Genomic DNA, 21,343 nt, shown 5'->3' with positions numbered 1-21,343 from the left:
GTATCTAGAAAGTAACTCTGTTCTCTTTCAGTGTCATACTTCTGAGAAAGTATCTGCTCATGCTCTCTGCTCTGTTTCTGTTTTCCATGAACAGCAGTGAGTGGTGGTTTGGAAGTAGCACAACATCAAGCTGTAGTCAGCTTTTGCTGAACGGAGTCAAAGGTCACAGTGTGACTAATCACATGTTAGGTCCAGGTTTGGTGTGGAAGAGCACCAACAGACCGAACAGCAAAACCCAAAGTAACAAACCCAACTGGACACTCACTTGACATTCCCAGCATTGCTAATGCGGCATAATGAGAAAAAAACAATACTACCAATATAAATGTTACATTTCACTTGCTGTTGCCTCTAAAGAAAAGGTGCACAATGTTTCCACTGCAGACGAGATTAAAAATGAAACAATTAAAAAACAGAAGAATTGCTCTCATGTGTGCTGTCCAGGGGAGCTTTCTGTGTTCTGCATTTAGCTTATTTCTTACAGAACCATCACAGCATCAAAGCCAGAGAGTTGGCACACCTTATTAACCTGGAATTACTGGTGTGCTCTGTACTGCCAAAGCCATTATACATTTGGTCTAATTATTCTAGCCTAGCCACTGCCTTCAGGCGCAGTTCCGCTCAGTTCTCATCTCCCTTCAGTTCTTCATCTGGGATTTCTTCCATTGAGCTCAACTCCTCCCATCGAATTTCAACCAGAGAACTGGAGGAGGAGTTGTGAACAACAGCTTTTAGAAATATAGTCTAGTTATAGTTTTATTAATGGCAGTGGAGGAAATGAACAAAGCCATGCCTTCCATGATGATCACACTTCCAAATATTGAGCAATTAAAGTCGGATCAAGAGAAATGTTTAAGGCATTTTATTGCTGGCAAAAGATGTAGTTTGGCTCAGTTCTTCTCTCTTTGCAGTGGGGAATAGTTGTTTACAGCGCAGGCTTCATAGCCGTCATCGAAGCAAAGAGTAGAATAAGAGACTGGGTTTTACCAGGCTGTAATTATTCTGATACCGTCACATAAACGTTCACACACAGATTTCTACCACTCCATCTAGGTTCATGTCAGTGGCTTTATAACGACAGCTAAATTTCACCATGGTTGTTCTTTCATTTTCATTCAAATATTGAATATGAGTACATTTCCGGAGATCTCGGTAAAACACAAGCCATTGTCTTTGTGGAACACGGTCTCACCACACTTCCAGTAGACATCTAATCAAACCTGAACCCCATGTCCAACACCGTGAGACATTTCCATAAACGAGACACCAGATTCCCGCACGGTGGCTGTGGTGCCAGCTGAATGTGTGTGAAACAATCAAAACTGGAGCTGAATTCTTTTTGTGCAGCCAGACAGCAGGATGTGCTGTCAGTGCTTTTGTTTAGGCAGACCTTTTTAGAAGCCCAGAGACAAAACAATGTGTACAACGTCATCGGAGTGGAATATAGGATGGGTTGACCCTCAACAACAATGCAGCAGTGCTCACATGGACTGGCTCCACCCTGGCTGTCGGTCATCACTCTGAGAGAAATCCAAAAACAAATCAAACGCTTGCAACACTGTGTTGCATTCACCGAACAACGTTCTCCTGAACTGTTTTTGGAATCTGCTGCAGGAAGATACAAAAGAACAAAGATGAACATGCTCACGAGCGTGTTGTGATACATTTCCTGCACAGCTTTTTTTTTTTTTTTCACTTTGCCTTGTGTGAGTACTATATTTAGCCTGGCTTAACTCAGGCAGGAAAACTAAGTTGGGAAAGAATTGAAGGAAGTCTAGTGGTCATTTAGACAAACAAAGCTCACACACAGGGCTCTGCGCTGGCTGAATACACAACATCAGTACGTGTAGCTGTACAAAACAAAGGACTTCAGATGAGAGAATCTGAGAAACCATCTGAAGAGAGGAGCTATGCTGGCCGGAGAGAGAGGTCTCCTAGTTTTAACTGTTTTAACTGTTTTTTAAGTTGTAGGTCTGAAGATAAAAAGGAAATTGGTCGACCCATGGACATCTTGAAAGGCTGCATCTATGACTTGTGTGGATAGTTCCTGGGTATAAAGTGAGGTAAGGTGCATGTGTAAAACTTCAGCAATGATTATAAGTCGCAATTAGGATTGTTTGTCTGGCTGTGAAGTTACTTACCAGCAGTTTTCTCTTGCAGTCAAAGCGACTGCTTGTCTGCAACTGAGAAAACCCCATAGTTTTATAGTTAGTCTTTTATATTGGGTTTGTTCAAATCTGCATGTTTACTGTGTTATCAGGTATTTTACCCAGACACAGTTCAATTTAGATTGAATTTGACTTTACGTCTTTTTATTCTTGATCGTTGTGTAAGTCCAGGCTTAATCTCACAGAGGCATCAGGGTTGTGTCTGTCCATTGCAGGACTTCTTCTTCTGCTGGTACATATTTATACCAGAATGACGTGACGTAGAACGTAAAGAAGATGAAAATGTGATTTAAAAGTGAATATCTCTGTCAGCCATTGAGGGAGAGGCAGGTACATGCTGGACAGGTTGCTGCTCTACCACAGGACAAACAACCACACACACAAGGGAATTTCAAGTGATCATTTGAGAGAGTATCCATATTTTTAGACAGTGGAATGGAAACTGAAGCAACATGCATGCAGAAATGCTCCTGGCTGGATTTCTACCCCAGGGCAAGGCAGCAGTGATAACAACTTGCAGCCAACAGGACAGTGACTGGACACTGACCGGTGGCCTTACATGTAACACACTGGTGTACTTTTAAGCCTCGACTGAAATCAGAGCAAAAACGTCTCACTGTTGTGGCCAGTGTGCTGCATTTAGGAAGAGCAGCACCAACTCCATTGCATCAACTAATTAGAATAATTTCTTCATTGACCTGTTAGTTGTGCACATGCATGGAGCAAACTGATAGTAATCCGACTCCACTCTCTGTTTGTGTCTAAAAGCTCTCCATTTAGTCATCAGCAGTTATCACCTTTAATAATTAACTCACCCTGGCTGCAGCAGGACTCCACTTTCCCACATGGTCCAACTACGACCTGAACCAGGTTTCTTACTGGAGTCTTGACATTTGTTGCACAATATGACATGTGAGAGAGTCTGTCGGAGACTTCTCTTAGATTAGTCAGTTGTTTTTGTTTTTTAAACACCTAAAACTCTTTTTGACCATTGATTCCAAAAAGACATGCAGTTTTTTTCTCAAATAGGAGGATGGCTCCTACAGTTGCAGTTTCTCTATTGATCAATGACATCATTATTTCTAAATGCTGAGCAGGTGAAGATGAATAAAAAAAAAGAAATGTGATTGTATCAGTGAATACATTTTACAAAACCAACTTTTAGAGCATTTTGTCTTTGTATCATTTGACTCATCGGGCCTCTGGGTTTATTACACAGCCTTCCAAATGTAGCTAAACCCACTGTGAAATCAAAATGTCACCCCTGAAAAAAATCCAACAACATGGTCGGTGTGAAGAGACACTGGAGCAAGTGGTTCCCCTTCTCTGTTCATCTGAACTTTTCCCTCAGCCGTTTGCTGCCAAAATTGATTAACAGATTCGAGTTGGTGAAAATATCAGATAACTGGGTTTCAGTTCAGTCATTGGAAAACAGATCTTCCCTTCATCCATGTAAGTTGTCAGACATATCTGACTCTGATCCCATAATTCACAGCAAAGTCAATTAGTAACACTGCTAAGAAAGTACTTGAAAATACCACCTGTTATCTTCTGTTTATATAAGATCAAGAAGGAACAGATTGGATATCCATCCATCCATCCATCCATCCATCCATCCATCCATCCATCCATCCATCCATCCATCCATCCATCCATCCATCCATCCATCCATCCATCCATCCATCCATCCATCCATCCATCCATCCATCCATCCATCCATCCATCCATCCATCCATCCATCCATTTTCTAACACACTTGTCCCTGATGGGGTCATCAGTGGTGCTGGTGTCTATCTCCAGTGGTCAACAGGTGAGAGGCGGGTTTACCCTGGACAGATTGTGAGTCCAATGCAGCAGATTAGATATATAATATTAATTTTCTATCAAGAAACAGGACTTTGATATAATTAGTCACATTGTATTTGTTTTTCACAAAACCAATCATTTTTGTGTTGGGAATTATACCCGTCTATGTGTAGATGATCCCATTTGTTCTCATTCAGAATATAGATCTAGATGTAGAGCGTATCATGAAAACATGGCTGTATCAGTCTGTGGTTCCACCGGCTGAGGAAGGAAGCTGCAGCACAGCGTGTTCTTGATGTGCGTCCTCGTCTTTGTGGGAGTGAAGAGCTGGTGCTCCAGTCCAATTAATGAAGTCTATCAGTGTGTCCCAGGTCCATTTGGCCGACATACAACAATGTGTCCTCACTCTGCAGAATGTCAAGTGGTTGCATGAAAGGCCTGATAGAGGAAGAGTACACACTGTACATGTTGTTATTGTGAATATGCGTCACACTGCTACACGTTTTGCATAAATTAATGATATGAGTCTATCAAAATCTGGCTTGCTGGTCACTTTTTATCCTGTGTCTGTTTTATTGAGTTTGATCCCAGAGAATGGGTCAGCAGAGTTCAACTTGTTTTTACCTGTAAATGTGAGACACGCTGATGTCTCAGTTGTACCTCAATCCTTTTCTGCCCCTAATCAACTCAACCCCTCCTCCACTTATGTCCCCATTTCCTGATTTCCCAACCTGTAGAGGCTCAATCTACGTAATCATGAACAAACTGAGACAAATTAAACAGATACGTAAAGAAAGTGCTTCATGATGGAAACAGATAACAACTTTTTAGCTCAGTTCCATCTGTTTTCTTGAACCTAACTTCTTTAAAGTCAGTTTGATTATTTATTGAGCCTTCTCAGTGTGCACATAGCCAGGGTTAAGATGGGGGTATCTTGCTGTTTACCTTCAGCATCAATACAATTTAACACAAGTTGGCGCAAAGTTTACGCTATGGCCCTGTCCCAATACTCGCTCTGCCACCCTGGTCCTTCAAATGCGCGATCACACCGAAGGGTTCGAGTGAAAAGTGTGTCCTAATTCTCTGGAATGGTCTTTCGCCTCGCCCCTGATTCACACTTCAGTTCAACCCGCATTCTTGCTGACATCAGCAAAGTGAATTTACCCACAATTAATCGCTTCATGCGATGTTTTGTATTAAAAGACAGAAATATGGCCGTTTTCACTGTGCAAGCTGTATTGGTCATGAATTTTTTATTTTATTTTTTTTCAAATTTAAAGCATTGAAATACTTTTAGTTTCACTCCACTGTAGAAGTGTGAAAGCGATTGAATCTTGCTATGCCTGATTGTACTCAGTAGCACCAGGTCTCAGGTCCCTCACTGCTCAGGCTCATGGAACAGCATGCATGAAAACACAATTAGCATTATCATTTACTTGTTTGTAAATCTGGGTTAAAAAAAAAAGATTTTTCAGAAGATCTTGGTCAACAACAATCTCAGACACTTTGCCTTCAGGCCATTAGCACATCGATGTTAACAGGTGTGGTTGTACTCTCTGAGAAATACACCTTTCATTAGACAAAAACACTTTTGCCTGGTGAGGACATTGGTCTTCACTGACTTCTTAAATAACAATCTGTGACGTCCAAATGGTTAAAAACTCTCTGAATTATTCATGCGTTCTGACTCTTCACTCTGGTTCACATGTTTAGGCCAGAGGCCAAAATATCTTCAGCCTCTGCATTTAATAATTTCCATTTTCTTGTCTTCCAGCTGATACTTGCACAACAATAAAGCAGCTTGCATGTACTTTTTATTACCAAAGATGATCTTTCACACTGTTGAAAGCCACTGGCCAAAGAATCTTGCTGGGTTCCATCTGGGAACATTTTTTTGTTGACGGTTCAGTTTTTTTTTCCGCTCGTTGCATCGCCCGCAACAAAATCGACTATGAGCATATTTGCAAATATCTTCAAGTAAAAGTACTACCAGATAATGTATCCAACTAGAAAATGATTTTGTAAGACTGACACTCATTTATATTAGTGACTATATAATTTAGTCAAGAGTCATAACGTGATCTATAAGCAGTTTTTAATGATAGAAAGGTGGTTCGCCCAGGGCACCCAACAGGCTAGGAGCACTGCTGGGAGGGTCATGTAATGGAAACAGTAGGCCAGTGAGGCAACTGTCATCTACAGCAAAATGTCTCCTTGAGATAATCCTAAGACACAACTTATGATCCGGTGCTAAAGGTTGCATCTCGAAGTAAAAAGTGATAAAACTCAGACACTGTTTCCACAGAGGAAACAACAGTACATGTTTAGATCTATCCCGTCTTCTTAAATCTCAAACTAGGTCCAGCCCAATTAGATAAAGTGTCTGATATTATAAGAAACACAACTTTGCTCTCTTTCCGTGGCTCTCTTTGTATGTGTGTGTGTGTGTGCGCGTGTGTGTGCGTGTGTGCGTGTGTGTGTGTGCGTGCGCGCACATGATCACATGGAAAACTGCTGCTGCTCCAGGCTGCTGTGTTTACCAACAAGAGAAGGAGGAGGTGGCGGAGGAGGTCATAGAGTGGAGTAGCTCCACCATGGGAGGCTCTTTGTGCTCGTCAGCCAGCAGCAGCCTGCAGCATGCAGCAGAGCTGGATGTATCATTAACAGGACTGATCCTTAGCCTGGACGTTTGCATAAACGTGACGGTTTAACAGGTAAGACTTGACTCTGAAGCTTTAAATGATGATCGCTGATGTGTTCTTTAAGCCTCAACAGAGTTTAGTGGAAGTTTTAAGATGATTTGACTTTAAGCTTCTGCGTGTAGCTTTACAGTGGGGTGCAAGCAACAAAACATCATGTTTATAGAGCAGAACAGTGGATGTGAGTTTATTTGTGTGAACCTCAGAACTAGTAATAGTAGATGCTCATTTCATGCTTGCCACTGGGCATTAAGTGATGCAGCTGAACCAGAGGAACCAGAGGGAGACACATGGCGACCCTCTGCCAGGGCAGAAACAGACCAAGTTGTCGCCACATCATGCTGCCGAGCCACGAAATCAGAGGCAGGAGTCAGAAGCAACACACAATATGAAACGCATGAATGTTGGAAAAGTTGCGCTGAGTGTGTGACGTTCACAACAGAGGAAATGAAAGAGAATGCTGTTAAAATAATCTCTGTGTTGTCTGTGTCACACTGTGTTCCACCACACAGAACTGTTCATTTATTCTAATCGCTGCATTAGACAATATATATATTTCAACAATATATATATTTCAGGCTGGGTTCATTTTTAACTCAAGTTAACATTTTACTGAAGAAAGACACTTCCAATGCTTTTGAAAATCCTTATCCAGTACGAGGTCGGTGTTAGTCCGAATGGACAGTTTGTGTGTCTGGATTGCTTTCCTCACATCCAGTTCAAGCACAGATTGGAGAGCCCTACTTTAATGATCATTTATAAAAAGGAACATTCACTAAACATGTTTTTGCAAATCCAAATAGATCCCAAAGAATACAAGGATGAATCATGGCCAACGTGTAGCTCCAGTACACAACCTATGTGATCTCATGTCACTGCAGGGGGCATATAGGTCCATTTTATTGCCATTTTGAAACCAAAAGTTCACATAAAATATGAAATAAGACATACATCTTTTTTCTCACTATCTAAAGTTGAATTATTTCTTGTTTTAGGTCAGCTCCATTTGCCAAAGTGATTTATATTTGCTAAATGCCAGGATATTGAGTGAGAGATTGTTAGAAAGTTTATTTGGTCATATCTTCAAAGTCAAAAAATCTACATACAGTAAACTTTTGAACTGGTAGTGTTGCTTTCCAGCTGTATGATTTGGGTCAAAATCAAAAAGGGTCAAAAAGGGTTTCCTTTCACAAAACTGTCACCATAGTGAGTTGGAGTTCTGGTCCATTCAGAAAGATAATAACAAATAAATCTCCGGTATATTCTACATAATTTTAGCTGATTTTTAACTAGAGAACTTTGGTCTGATTTAATTTCAGACCGTGAAAAATAAAAGGTTGTGCCTTTTAATTCGATGTACATATTCTGTCCAGTAGGGAGCAGTGAATCCACCAAGGCCTGGTTAAGAATGGTGATGTTAATGGTTTTGGTGCAACTCTATTTTTTGGAGATGAATAAAACAGTAACATCAAAGCATGTCTGGTACGTCTGAAGAGACATAAAAAATAAGTGAATGCCTAATAAAAGAAGCTAAAAGACTTTATAACATATAGACACAATGGGTTTCACTGATATATAGACAATAAATCAATATTAGAAATGACTCAATGGCTATGTCAACAAAATACCCAATGAAATATGAAAGGTAACAATATTGTTTAATCTTCAAGATGCAAACAGTAGATAATCAACTAATGGATATTTGCACTTCTCAGATCCTGCTTCAGATGTTTCAGGTTTTTTTAGTCTCTTTTTGTGTGTTTCCCTACAGCTTAGGCCAAGTTGTGTCGCCACCTTAAGGTCTAGTGAGGTGGGTCTGGTTGCCTCTACTGTGTCGGGACAGATTCTCATCCTCCCTACATGAGAGGGAGAAACTGTTGAATAGTTTAGACTAATTATAGATTAACATATTAATCTACATGTTAACATAGATTGACATACTTGTAAATTCTAGATAACATATTTATAAATTAACAATTAACATATTTGCATGTGTATGCTTATTTTATTTATTTATTTGCATATATTCAGTCATATTTAAATTACTTGCATATGTGTGTGTGTGTGTGGGGGGGTGTGCGTGCGTGCGTGCGTGCGTGCGTGCGTGCGTGCGTGCGTGTGTGTGTGTGTTTGTCTCTATAAATTTTATAGACAAACATAACAGAAATCAGGACAGGTGTTTTTATCAAGGCTGCCTCATCCTTAAACAATAAAAAATGTGGATGTTTTTAAGTGCACAGCTTTGAGATTTGAAATTGGATTGATTAATTCATTCAAAACATTCATTTGAAGATAAAAATGGTGGTTAAGCTTATCAGATTGTGCAGTTATTACATTAAGGACCTTCTGAGCTTTTCTTGCCATCACTTTATCTGGTTATTTTCACAAATTGAGTGACAAAGCTCTCTGGTTTCCCAGTGCACTTTGTTTATTGAGCGCTGCATGTGAAGCACCATCTGCTGGAACATGGTTTAAAACAACAGGATTTTAGTCAGAGTTTGAACAATGAATCTCACTTGTGATGTGTTTTGTCGTATCGGGGTTTGAACACGAGGGAAGGATGTGTGCTGTGATATGTGCAACCGGCGATGTTTAGTCATGTCACTGTTCTGTCACATCATCGTGTTATTTAGTATATTAAAGGATCACTGGACTGTTTGGTGGATTAAAGTTCAATACCTTTGAGTGCCTCCAAGTGTTTGAATAACTGCTATCTTAATTTTAAGTTAGATTGTGTGTTTGTCTAGACAGCAGCAGCTGCAATCAACATTTTTAATGCATATTTTGGAAGCCTTGCTTTGGAAAAGATTGATGGAGATAGCAAAATAAAAATAAAAAAAATCTTTGTGAATTTTGCGAAAACGTTTTTGCATTCACTTCAGGTGGTTCTAAATATGTACATTTTGTGGAAAATTCTCAAAACAAACCACAGAAATCTGAAAATCCAAAGACACCAGCAACAGCTGAACTACTGACAAAACAAGAGGGAATCAAACCGTCGTAATAAAAAAAAATTTGCACAAAAGTATTCTAGTTATCCAATCACATTTTCACACAAATAGACTGACCAATTGAACCTAAGTAGGCTCATGGTTGCTAGGTGGCCAGACAATATATCTAAAGGCTAGATCGTCCAATTTTATACCTGCTCTCTTCTGCGTTTTGTGTTAAATAAATCAAAGAAACGGTTTGCAGTGCTCTTAGAATACTGTCTGGGGCCACAAAATTTCAGTTGAGAAGTGAACTTCATTCAGATTTAAAATCATGCAGCTGAGTCCATCCATTATAAGTCATTATAACATTAGGTCAGAGTCAGTGGATTCTAAAGTAAAAGCCTGTTCTGAGACAAACTCCCTTTTAAAAGGAGGAAACATTCAGCAGAGCCTGGCTAGGCATTAGCAGCAGTAGAGAGACAGTAGCAAACACAGAGGCCGGGTCAGCTGTGTACTTTCCACAACACTGGAAAAACATACAGAACACATGCTGTCTGGATGTGTTTATCTGCATCAACACATTCAGATAAATAACAGGGTGTAAAGACAGCAGGGTGAGGAAAGGGGTCAGCATGTTGTCTAGAACAATGGTGCCCAAAGTCGGTCGGCACCCTGTATGGTTTAGTTTTCTCCCTGGTTTAACACTCCTGGATCAAATGATGGCTCGTTAGATGGCCTAATAAAAACATTGACAAGCTGAGGAGATTGTTACTACCACCAGGGAGGAATTAAAACATGCAGGAAACCGGCCCTCCAGGACCGACTTTGGGCACCACTGAATTAGAAGTAGCAGTTGAATATATTTCTGGTAGATTATTCTGTCATTTACCACTAAGTTTTGTAGACATTTTCAGTTGTGCTTCCAAAGAGGCTTTCTGTTGACACAGTGATCCTTGTTTTCTCCTCAACTTCTAGGGTTTGCCGTCTATCTGCTGTTGCCAGGAAAGCCCTGAAAGGCAGAGCGAGCTGAACTCTGCATTCCCACCACTGTGGAACTATGGGATCCTCCACTCTGGGCAAGGCGGCTTCTCTCGATGCACTGCTAGTTGAATGCATTCATGCATTTGGTGAGAGACGCACAACATCTTAGTTGATGTGAAGAACTGACGTTTTGTGATGGGCTGTTAGCGATGTCATTATTTCATGGTAGTTTACATCTTATGCTATTCTGGGACTTCTTTCTCTTCACAGATGATAACGGTGATCTCCATGCCAACCTGCTCCCTCGCACCCTGCTACTAATGCATCGCTGGTATGCTACATCCTCTGAGCTGGCAGGAAAACTACTAATGATATATCCCATCTGGCAGGACAAAAGTCCTTAAACATTTTATTTTTCTTCAAATATTATCACAAGTTATCTTTATAAAGGAGGTTTTTCCATACAACTGCCCAGAAAGAGTTTGCTTTTAGGACCAACGCACTGGTGGGCGTCAATGCACCTTTACATGTTATATGTAGTTGAGTTTAGTAAGATTACATTTTTGTACCAAAGACCAATCTGTGAACCTGCAACCAGTTTCCTTTTAGTTTATCTATTTTTGTCATAAAATCCTTAACCAAAATCTACGTACCGTGACGGCAAAGAAGACAGCTGCAGGATGACCAGGCTGAAGATTTGCTATTTCATGAGGTAAAGAAATAAACACATTTCAGACTCCAAGGAAACAATGTCCAATTCAAAATTGTCTTTAATTACATAAGTTTTACTCCACCTAATTATGTTTCCACACTTTGTATTTTTAAGACTTAAAGTCTCTCTCAATGTTTTGTGTTTTTGCAATATTTCTTACTGATTAATGTTGTAACTTTAAATAAAGTCAGAGACCTCCAGGGTTTTAGAAGAACAGCTCATTGGATGAGGGCAGTTCCGGGGCCTTTCTGCACCTTAACACCCGGTAATGTGAATGTGCACATGTAGGTTCTGGACAGTGACCTTCCCTGCAGAATTCAACCTGGATTTGGGACTGATCCAGATCACAGAGGAGTTCAGGGAGGTGGCCGCTCAGCTTGGTTGTGAAGAGCATTTTAAACTCATCGACATCTCAGCCATGTAAGACACCAAACACACACACGCACACGCACTCGCACACACCTGCACACACACCACTGTAGAATTGTTGCTTCCTGACAATAGATCTCATTACAGTTGAAATGCTTGATTATTTCCGATGCATATTTTGGATGAGAAAGTATGACTATGAACAGCAGCTCATTCTGTTACTAAAGCTTCTCTAGTCTCTTTTCTTGGACTGGGTGGTTTCATTAGGAGAATTGTTTTGATTATGATTCTTATCGGATTGACCACACGCTGCCGAGGAAAGGCATCTGATTCTTCACCCAGGATTTGTTGCGAGTTACCCAATATAGTTATGTTCGTCATTCTTGCATGAATAGCACAATGTCTCAAGTGTTCAGTGGGGCTAAAGCCTGGACTGTTCGCAGGATCTCTAATCTTCTTTTCTCTTTACAACTTTCAGTCAAACTCCACTCTGTCGAGGCAAAAATTGACATTTTGTGGGATAGAGTTCAGTCTTAAAGAGAGCAAATGTGAGATTGACGCTGGTTTCAGAATTTCATCTCCATCTTGACAGTAAACCTTGTTTTCATAGAAAGGAAAACTCCATCCTACACCATCACACCACCTCTATCAAAAAACTGTCTTGCATTGCATGGGAGGATTCAGTTTTCACTGATGTGACCCATATTCTCAACATCTGGTGCTAAAACTAGTGTATTTTAGTACTTTCAGGCTAACATCAATAAGAAACTGTTTTTTTGCCTGGTAACAAAAAGGTTAACTAACCCTCTTATGAGTTGTCTTTAGAAATGTGTATTAATGTATTTATGAGGTATGAACAGACTTTTCAACAATAAGATGTCTTGCCAAGAATAAGAGTTAAAACAATCACATTTCCTTCTGTTACATTTATATTTGCGATCTTACTATTTTACTGGAATGAAATTCCTACTGAGTAGTTTGGAATTTCCAAGTACAAAGTAGAAAAACAACACATAGAAAGCCCACTGAAGTTTGAATCTGACGTCTAAAGCTTAAAGCTGTGCACATCCTTAAGTTCAGTTCTGCACATAAAACGGAGTGAAAGCTGGAGAAAAACGGTTACAGTTTTTATGTTTTCTGTCCTGTTAAGCCATTGGCACACATTGCACCTTAGAATCTCTATTCATGAATTTATATACTTTCTATGTATGTTTAAATGCAGAAAATCAGGACAAATATTAGCAAATATAATTGATTTTGGACCCAGAACTGACTCTATTAGGAGGTTAAATGAATAATTCTCTTTAAAAAAAAAAACCCAACATGGCTGGCATAAAAGAATACTGAGTTTTATTTACATTATTAGAAAGTAATTGGACAACTATTTATTCAGCTTTTATATGTTTAGTTTACATGATTGGTTAAAACTGTGTTGGCTGTAACAACAGTCATCAATCTAATCACATGTTTGTTCATCAGCCTTGATTTTTGTCCAAATAACACAAAGCACATTTAGACTGCTTCGATATTCAAGATACGAGCTGCTCAACACCAGTAACAGTAAATTCAGATGTACAGAAAAAATACCACAACGCATTAATAACACTGAAGATTTCTGTAAATAAAATTATTTGTTTTGTTTGTTCCTTACTTCTTTCTGGCTGTAAACATTGTCTTAAATATCCCTAAACAGAACCTTCCTGCTGATTTGACTGAGTTCAGTCTGCCAGCTTATTGACCTGATCTCCTTACAGACCGTCATATGATTGGATGCGGAAGTTGACCCAAAGGAAGAAACAAGCCAAGAAAGGGAAAGCATCACTGCTGTTTGACCACTTGCAGCCTGTGGAGCTGGCAGAGCATCTCACCTTCCTGGAGTTCAAGTCTATCCGGAGGATATCGGTGGGTCAACCTGTCAGCCTTACCTGAATCCTCTTAAACTGATGGTTGACGCACAGAGATCTCTTTATACAGTCATACTGAATAAATCATTGAACAGTTATCTCAGTAACTCGGTTCACTCAGTGAAACACATTCCACACAGACTGAAGTTTTCAAGCCTTTATTTTCTGATGATTGGTTTTCAGATAACAGCTAATAAAAACATGACATTTATGATTAGAATGTTAAATGAGACCAATAAAAAAAACATTTGAAAATATTTTTGATGTGGGCTTAATGATAAATGTATTTTATGTTATTTTCAAGAAATTTTTATTTAATTTAATTTTAGTCTGACAGATTAGCCTCATCAGAACTCATATCATAATTCATAGAATGATTCTGCATTTGGCAAAACGTTATCATCTGTGGCAGTAGAAACCAACTGTAGTGCAGATATGTACTGTGTTGTATGAAGAGGACTTTAGTCAACATGTTCAACATCATGGGAAGTTGCTCACCTGTTGCAAAGGCTGGATGTTCTCAGGGGAAACTCATCATTTTCCCTCAGCTTGATTGATTACAAATGATGTCCACAATAATGGAAATATCTGGATTTAGTGAATTCAAAGTGAGAAAACTGAGACAATCTAGAATAACACTGGAATGTTTTCAGTTGAAATGTAATAGTGATGAGAGAAGACTGCTGCTTTAGAGAGTAATCCACTTTTAAGTGTACAGTACTGTACTTACACTCCTGAACAGGAAGTTGGAACATTCCAGATCACATATAAAACTTTTTCCAAATATAGAATTGTAATTAAAAAATGACAATCAAATCCTCTCACTTTATTTTTCATGTCTAGTTAATAATTGTTGCTTCATCAAATAAATGTTGCCTAGATTTCAAGAAAATAAATGACCTTTTTTTTGACCCGTACATTTTTTTGGTCCCTACATTTTCAGCAGAATCCTGTTTCTTTTAAATTTTCCTGTAATTTTACAGTAAGCAGTTAGTTTATCTTTCATTTAACTGAATATTAAAATCCACACAGAGTTAAGTTACATTGCATGGCATATAAATGAATCTTGGTAATAGTTCTCCTTTGTCCTCAGTTCACTGACTATCAGAGCTACGTGATCCATGGTTGTCTTGTGGAAAATCCGACTCTGGAGCGCTCCATCGCTCTCTTCAATGGCATCTCACAGTGGGTCCAGCTGATGGTGCTCAGCAAACTCACACCTCAGACCCGAGCAGAGGTCATCGCCAAATACATCCACGTGGCTCAGGTAACTCCTAAAATAGGCTACTCACATATACAAACTGTATTTAACACATGTTTCAAAAACAAGAAAGAATAGCTGCAGATTTTCTCTCTGTTTATTCAAAACCTTGGAACATAAACAGATTAAGATTATATCCAGAGATGCTAGAATGCAAGAATAAAAACATGTTTCAAGTAGCAACAAGCTACTGCATCATATGGCAATGATTTCTGATAACGTGATTATATTATTTAGCACATTTTATATAAGTAAGAAACTGGTCATCTTGGCATTTTTCATCATTTCATTCATTCTTTTTGTCTTGAAAAGAGCCCAATGGCAGTGGTGGGAAGAAACGAAGTACAAGTACTTCGTTACTGTACTTAAGTACAGTTTTCGTGTATCTGTACTTTACTGAAGTAGATTTAATAATGGGGACTTTCTACTTTTACTTCACTACATTTTACAGTAAGTATCTGTACTTTCTACTTCACTACATTTCTACAAAAGTGTCGCGTTACTCGTTACATCCAAGTCGCGTTGCTCTTTTCTTCCGTTAAAATGTGAAGTTCAGGGATTTAAGGTGGCGCCGTAAAATCCGAGCAATAACGTGACTTAGTGTCTGTTGTCACCCATCGGCTCCACCTTTACTCGCACTCGGAGCTCCAGACATGCGCAGTGCTTTCCTCTGAGCGGGAGGAGATGTTTGTCTATAATATAAAAGCGCTGCATAAATTGATATGGCGACATGTAAAATCAGCAGCGCTTCGCTTTCACAGACGGGGGACTTCGTCCAACTTTTAGCGTCACTTGGAAGGAAAGCTTAAAGAAAGGTAAGATCTGTGCTAGCAAAGCTAGCTGTACTGAGACACATGTTGCATCTGATGAAAAAAGGTTGTCACTCATGCGCTGAATTATTGTGTGGAGGTGTTGACTGAGGTGTCGCATATATGGAACAACGCTGTGACCAAAGTCTGCAATATAGTGATATGACATTCAGGAACGATCTGATTCTTCTGGACGGATCCTAAGGACTGAAGCCTCACTGAGAGCCGTTTATATATATATATATATATGTATATATATATATATATAGACATTCATTTAATCGCTGAATAAGTAAAAGTTGAACGTATGAACACAGAGTATGCTCATTGCTCATTGATTGATTTCGTCTCCTGTCATGGTGGCAAACATCGCAGTGGGAGGGAGGATGAAAACAGTCACGGTGCTCATTCTGCTTAGTTACTTGTTGCGCCGTTGGACAGTGTTCATAGTTGAACGTTATTTACCGTTAATTGCAATGTTTCAGTTGTGGTTTCTGACATATGCAATATGGGCAACCGCCCAGGGCGTTATTTTTCTAGGAATAGCAGGAGACCTCTGCGGATTGTAGCACAGCGATGAAAGCAAAACAGAATGAAGTGAGTTTTAATTGATACTGGTTAAATATATTTCAGCTCTAAGTATTTAATATCTAGGTGTTTTTTATGGGAATGTGGATCTTTCAGATCAATCTGAAAACCAATTTTGATAGGTAAACTTAATGTTATTGTGTCATTTAGCGCAGGGCGCTGGTCTTGGTCTTGGGTTCGGTGGTCTTGACTACAACTCTGCTACATGGCTCCTTGGTTGCATGTCCTCCACCCCGCCCGCACCTTCTTTACATCCCCTTTCAGTTAGATTTCTTTCTAAATAAATGTGACTAATGAAGTTCATGCTATGTTAGGACAGGAGACAAAATGTTTCCATCCCTGAAATTATGACTCACAGAATCACATATCTAAGTCTAAACTGTTACAGAGAATAAACAAAATAAAAACATGTTTAATCTGTGGTAGTGTTCATTAAAATGGCACATTTCTGATGTATTAAAATTAAATACGATCGGCACACTTAATGATATTAGCGATTGGGTAATGCATTCAGCGAGTACTTTTACTTTTAATACTTAAGTATTTTTAAAAGCCAGGACTTTTTTACTTTTACTTAAGTAAAATGTTAATGTGGTACTTTGACTTTTACTTAAGTACATTTTTGACTGTGTATTTGTACTTTTACTTAAGTAAATTTTTTGAGTACTTTCTCCACCACTGCCCAATGGGAATTAAGCCATGTTTAATGAAGGGGAAATTATTTACAAACTGTACTTGAATGCACCGTGAATCTTATGTAGCTAATAAGAATCTTCTGTCACTATAATAAACCAGCTGTCACTGACAAACATTTCCAACCAACTTGGTTGGTGGTGATAAATATCTCATAGCAAAACAACCAACAGAATCTCTGCCACACCAAGTCAACTCAAGTGACTTTGGGCTAAAGGAAGCAGATGAGCAGCATATCTTTTTCAGAGTTTTATTACAGACCATGGCACTGTGATCTCTGATGAACAATGTTAAAGCCAAACATCTTACCCCCCCCTCTGTTTTCTCAGAAACTGCTGCATCTTCAGAACTTCAACACTCTGATGGCGGTGGTGGGAGGTCTGAGCCACAGCTCGATTTCTCGACTAAAAGAAACTCATGCTTACCTGGCGCCAGAAGTTTTGAAGGTACTGAACATGGGCCAGGCTATGCTATTCCTCACACTGATTTCTTTGCTTACATCAATATAAGAACATCTGAGCCCCCATTAGCCTCTGCAACTGGTCTATCTATTTACCCATCTATGTCATATGAGCTGCCACAAAAATGACTGTGACTTATTCATTACATGATGCTGTTTTCCTATTGCTGTCCAAGATTTGGAGCGAGATGACAGAGCTGGTCTCTTCCAACAACAACTACTCCAACTACAGAAAGGCCTTCAATGAATGCAGAGGGTTTAAAATCCCCATCCTGGGCGTTCACCTGAAGGATCTGATCGCAGTGCACGTCATCTTTCCTGACTGGGTCGGTGACGGCACCATGGTGAACCTGGTGAAGATGCATCAGCTGTACATGACGTTCAATGAGCTGGTGTCACTACAGAGTGTGGTATCCCAAGTGGAGCCCAACATGGACCTCATTTACCTTCTGACGGTGAGGGCAGCTATTTGCTTCAGGCCTCAAATTTTATATAGCACATAGAGAATATAGGTTTCACAGTAAGCTTCATCTGAGATGATTGACTTTAGAAATGGAATCTAACACCAGGAATTATAGTTGGTTTCAAAAAGCATCATGATGTGTCAAATATCTATCAGCTCTGTCTATATTTCACTAAGCCTCTGTGTTAGGGTTTGGCCATCATTATGGTTGTTTTATGACTTTTGCCTGAACGCTCATATTTTTCAGCTTTCTCTTGACCTTTATTACACAGAAGATGAGATTTATGAGCTATCGTTGCTGAGGGAACCACGTAACCCAAAATCGCAGGTAAAGTTCTATTCAAAGTTCTATTCAGTTCTATTCTGAATTAAACACACTGTATGCTGGTAAAAGTCTGTGGCTGTTATGGTGAAATGAGGCCAGCTCACAGTGAGCAGCTGCCAAAGAAGGTTTTATTTCCATATGATATCTGTCATACTCAGACTCAATGACCCCAACCGCCCCCGAAATGTATTCGAAGTTCTGCCGGAGATGGGAGTTAAAGCTCTGTCTCACAGGGGACTCCGCCAGACGTTCCCAGCAGACCCTCACTACACGTTTGGGCCTGCCAGGTCTGACCGGCTTCCTCCCCCACCACCGGAGCCAACTCACCACCAGGTAGTGGTCAGTGGACAGCTCCGCACCTCTCTTCACTCGAGTGTCCAAGACATACGGTCGCAGATCCGTTGAAACGATGACAAAATCGATCATCGAATTGAGGCCTAGGGTGACCTGGTGCCAAGTGCACATATGAACACCCTTATGCTTGAACATGGTGTTCGTGATGGACAATCCGTGATGAGCACAGAAGTCCAACTACAGAACACCACTCGAGTTCAGATCGGGGGGACCGTTCCTCCCAACCACGCCCCTCCAGGTCTTACTGTCATTGCCCACGTGAGCGTTGAAGTCCCCCAGTAGAACAAGGGAGTCCCCAGGAGGGGCACCCCCTCTAAGGACTCCCAGAAGGATGGGTAGTCTGAACTGCTGTTCGGCCCGTAAGCACAAACAGTCAGAACCCGTGCCCCCACCCGTAGGCGGAGGGAGGCTACCCTCTCATTCACCAGGGTAAACCCCAACGTACAGGCGCCAAGATGGGGGGCAACAAGTATGCCCACTCCTGCCCGGCGCCTCTCACCGTGGGCAACTCCAGAGTGGAAGTACGTCCAGCCCCTCTCAAGGAGACTGGTTCCAGAACCAGAGTCATGCGTCAAGGTGAGGCCGACTATTTCTAGTTGGAACCTCTCAGCCTCGCACACTAGCTCCGGTTCCTTCCCCACCAGAGAGGTGACGTTCCACGTCCTAAGAGCCAGCTTCTGCAGCCGAGGATCAGACAGCCAGGGTGCCGCCCGTTACACAACGCACCCGACTCCTTTGGCCCCTCCGACAGGTGGTGAGCCCATTGGAAGGGGGACCCACGTCTCCTCTTCGGGCTGAGCCCGGCCAGGCTCCGTGGGTAAAAGCCCGGCCACCAGGTGCTCGCCATCGTGCCCCACCTCCAGGCCTGGCTCCAGAGTGGGACCCCGGTGACCCGTGTCCGGGCGAGGGAAAACCAAGTCCAATGTTATTACTCATCATAGGGGTCTGAGTGGACCATGTGCACTCAGACCCCTATGATGTGCCTCCATTGCAGAGGCGGTTTATCGGAGCTGTGGCCGCAAGGTTATTGGTGCCTGTCGCTGCGGCAACCCTCGAACCTGTTGGTGGACGCCTTCGGTGAGGGATGCTGTCAAACTGAAGAAGGAGTCCTATCAGACCTTTTTGGCCTGTGGGACTCCAGAAGCAGCTGATGGGTACCGGCAGGCGAAGTGGCATGCGGCTCGGGTGGTCGCTGAGGCAAAAACTCGGGCGTGGGAGGAATTTGGAGAGGCCATGGAGAAAGACTTCCGTACGGCTTCGAGATGATTCTGGTCCACCATCCGGCGTCTCAGGCGGGGGAAGCAGTGCAGCACCAACACTGTTTATAGTGAGGATGGTGTGCTGCTGACCTCAACTAGGGACGTTGTGGGCCGGTGGGCGGAATACTTCGAAGACCTCCTCAATCCCACCAACATGCCTTCTGTTGAGGAAGCTGAGCCTGGGGACTCTGGGTTGGGCTCTCCAATCTCTGGGGACGAGGTCGCCGAGGTGGTCTAAAAGCTCCTCAGTGGCAGGGCCCCGGGGGTGGATGAGATCCGTCCGGAGTTCCTTAAGGCTCTGGATGTTGTAGGGTTGTGTTGGCTCACACGACTCTGCAATATCGCATGGACATCGGGGGCAGTTCCCCTGGATTGGCAGACTGGGGTGGTGGTCCCCCTGTTCAAAAAGGGGGACTGGAGGGTGTGCTCCAATTATGGGGGGGTCACACTCTTAAGCCTCCCTGGTAAGGTCTATTCAGGGTCCTGGAGAGGAGGGTCCGTCGGATAGTCGAACCTCAGATTCAGGAAAAGAGCAGTGTGGTTTTCGTCCTGGTCGTGGAACACTGGACCAGCTCTACACCCTCAGCAGGGTCCTGGAGGGTGCATGGGAGTTCGCCCAACCAGTCTACATGTGTTTTGTGGACTTGGAGAAGGTTTTCGACCGTGTTCCCAGGGGGGACTTGTGCGGGGTTCTCCGGGAGTATGGGGTACCGGGCCCTTTGATACGGGTTGTCAGGTCCCTGTATGACCGGTATCAGAGTCTGGTCTGCACTGCCGGCAGTAAGTCGGGCTCGTTTCCGGTGAGAGTTGGACTTCGCCAAGGCTGCCCTTTGTCATCGATTCTGTTCATTACTTTCATGGACAGAATTTCTGCAGATCGTGATCTGCAGCTCTCGCTGGAATGGTTCGCAGCCGCGTGTTAAGCAGCCGGGATGAGGCTCAGTGCCTCCAAATCCGAGGCCATGGTTTTGAGCCAGAAAAGGGTAGAGTGCCTTCTCTGGGTCAGGGGGGTTGTCCTGCCTCAAGTGGAGGAGTTTAAGTATCTGGGGATCTTGTTCACGAATGAGGGAAGAAGGGAGCAGGAGATCGACAGGCGGATTGGGGCAGCGTCTGCCGTGAAGCGGGCGCTGTACCCGTCTGTCGTGGTGAAGAGAGAGCTGAATAAAAAAACGAAGCTCTCGATCTACGTTCCCACCCTCATCTATGGTCATAAGCTTTGGATCATGACCGAAAGAACGAGATCCCGGACACAAGCGGCCGAAATGGGTTTCCTTCGCAGGGTGGCTGGGCTCTCCCTTAGAGAGGGGGTGAGAAGCTCGGTCATCCAACTGGCTCCTCCACGTCGAGAGGAGCCAGTTGAGGTGCCTCGAGCATCTGGTCAGGATTCCTCCTGGACGCCTCCCTGGTGAGGTGTTCCGGGCACGTCCCACTGGGAGGAGGCCTCGGGGAAGACCTAGGACATGCTGGAGGGACTATGTCTCTCGGCTGGCCTGGGAACGCCTTGAGATTCCCCCCGAGGAGCTGGAAGGAGTGGCTGGGGAGAGGGAAGTCTGGGCCTC

The 21,343-nt window shown here is 42.1% G+C and overlaps 1 protein-coding gene across 6 annotated transcripts in view; it reads left to right on the top strand.

The window, feature by feature from the left end:
* The first annotated feature begins 1,318 nt into the window (after positions 1 to 1,318).
* rasgrp3 (RAS guanyl releasing protein 3 (calcium and DAG-regulated)) overlaps positions 1,319 to 21,343 on the top strand; it is a 28,783-nt gene continuing 8,758 nt past the window's right edge. For 2 of the 6 annotated variants that reach the window (XR_535491.3, XM_008428993.3), the window contains exons 1-10: positions 1,319 to 2,063; positions 10,582 to 10,733; positions 10,858 to 10,960; positions 11,237 to 11,299; positions 11,588 to 11,719; positions 13,423 to 13,570; positions 14,666 to 14,839; positions 17,253 to 17,369; positions 17,560 to 17,838; positions 18,094 to 18,174. Coding sequence is in view for 5 of the 6 variants with exons in the window: in XM_008428993.3 (XP_008427215.1) it covers positions 10,664 to 10,733; positions 10,858 to 10,960; positions 11,237 to 11,299; positions 11,588 to 11,719; positions 13,423 to 13,570; positions 14,666 to 14,839; positions 17,253 to 17,369; positions 17,560 to 17,838; positions 18,094 to 18,174 (1,167 nt within the window). In the remaining variant the exon portion in view is untranslated. Of the gene's footprint in view, positions 2,064 to 6,576; positions 6,689 to 10,377; positions 10,475 to 10,581; positions 10,734 to 10,857; positions 10,961 to 11,236; positions 11,300 to 11,587; positions 11,720 to 13,422; positions 13,571 to 14,665; positions 14,840 to 17,252; positions 17,370 to 17,559; positions 17,839 to 18,093; positions 18,175 to 21,343 lie in introns of those variants that run through there. The other 4 variants (XM_081616475.1, XM_008428994.3, XM_017309191.2 and 1 more) reach the window with 4 other exon arrangements.

This window comes from Poecilia reticulata, chromosome 15, assembly GCF_904066995.2.
Source record: "Poecilia reticulata chromosome 15, P_reticulata-male-v2, whole genome shotgun sequence".
In the NCBI taxonomy this organism is placed as follows: domain Eukaryota; kingdom Metazoa; phylum Chordata; class Actinopteri; order Cyprinodontiformes; family Poeciliidae; genus Poecilia; species Poecilia reticulata.
Note: the sequence above shows the minus strand (reverse complement) of the source record. Positions and strands in the feature narration are given on the sequence as shown.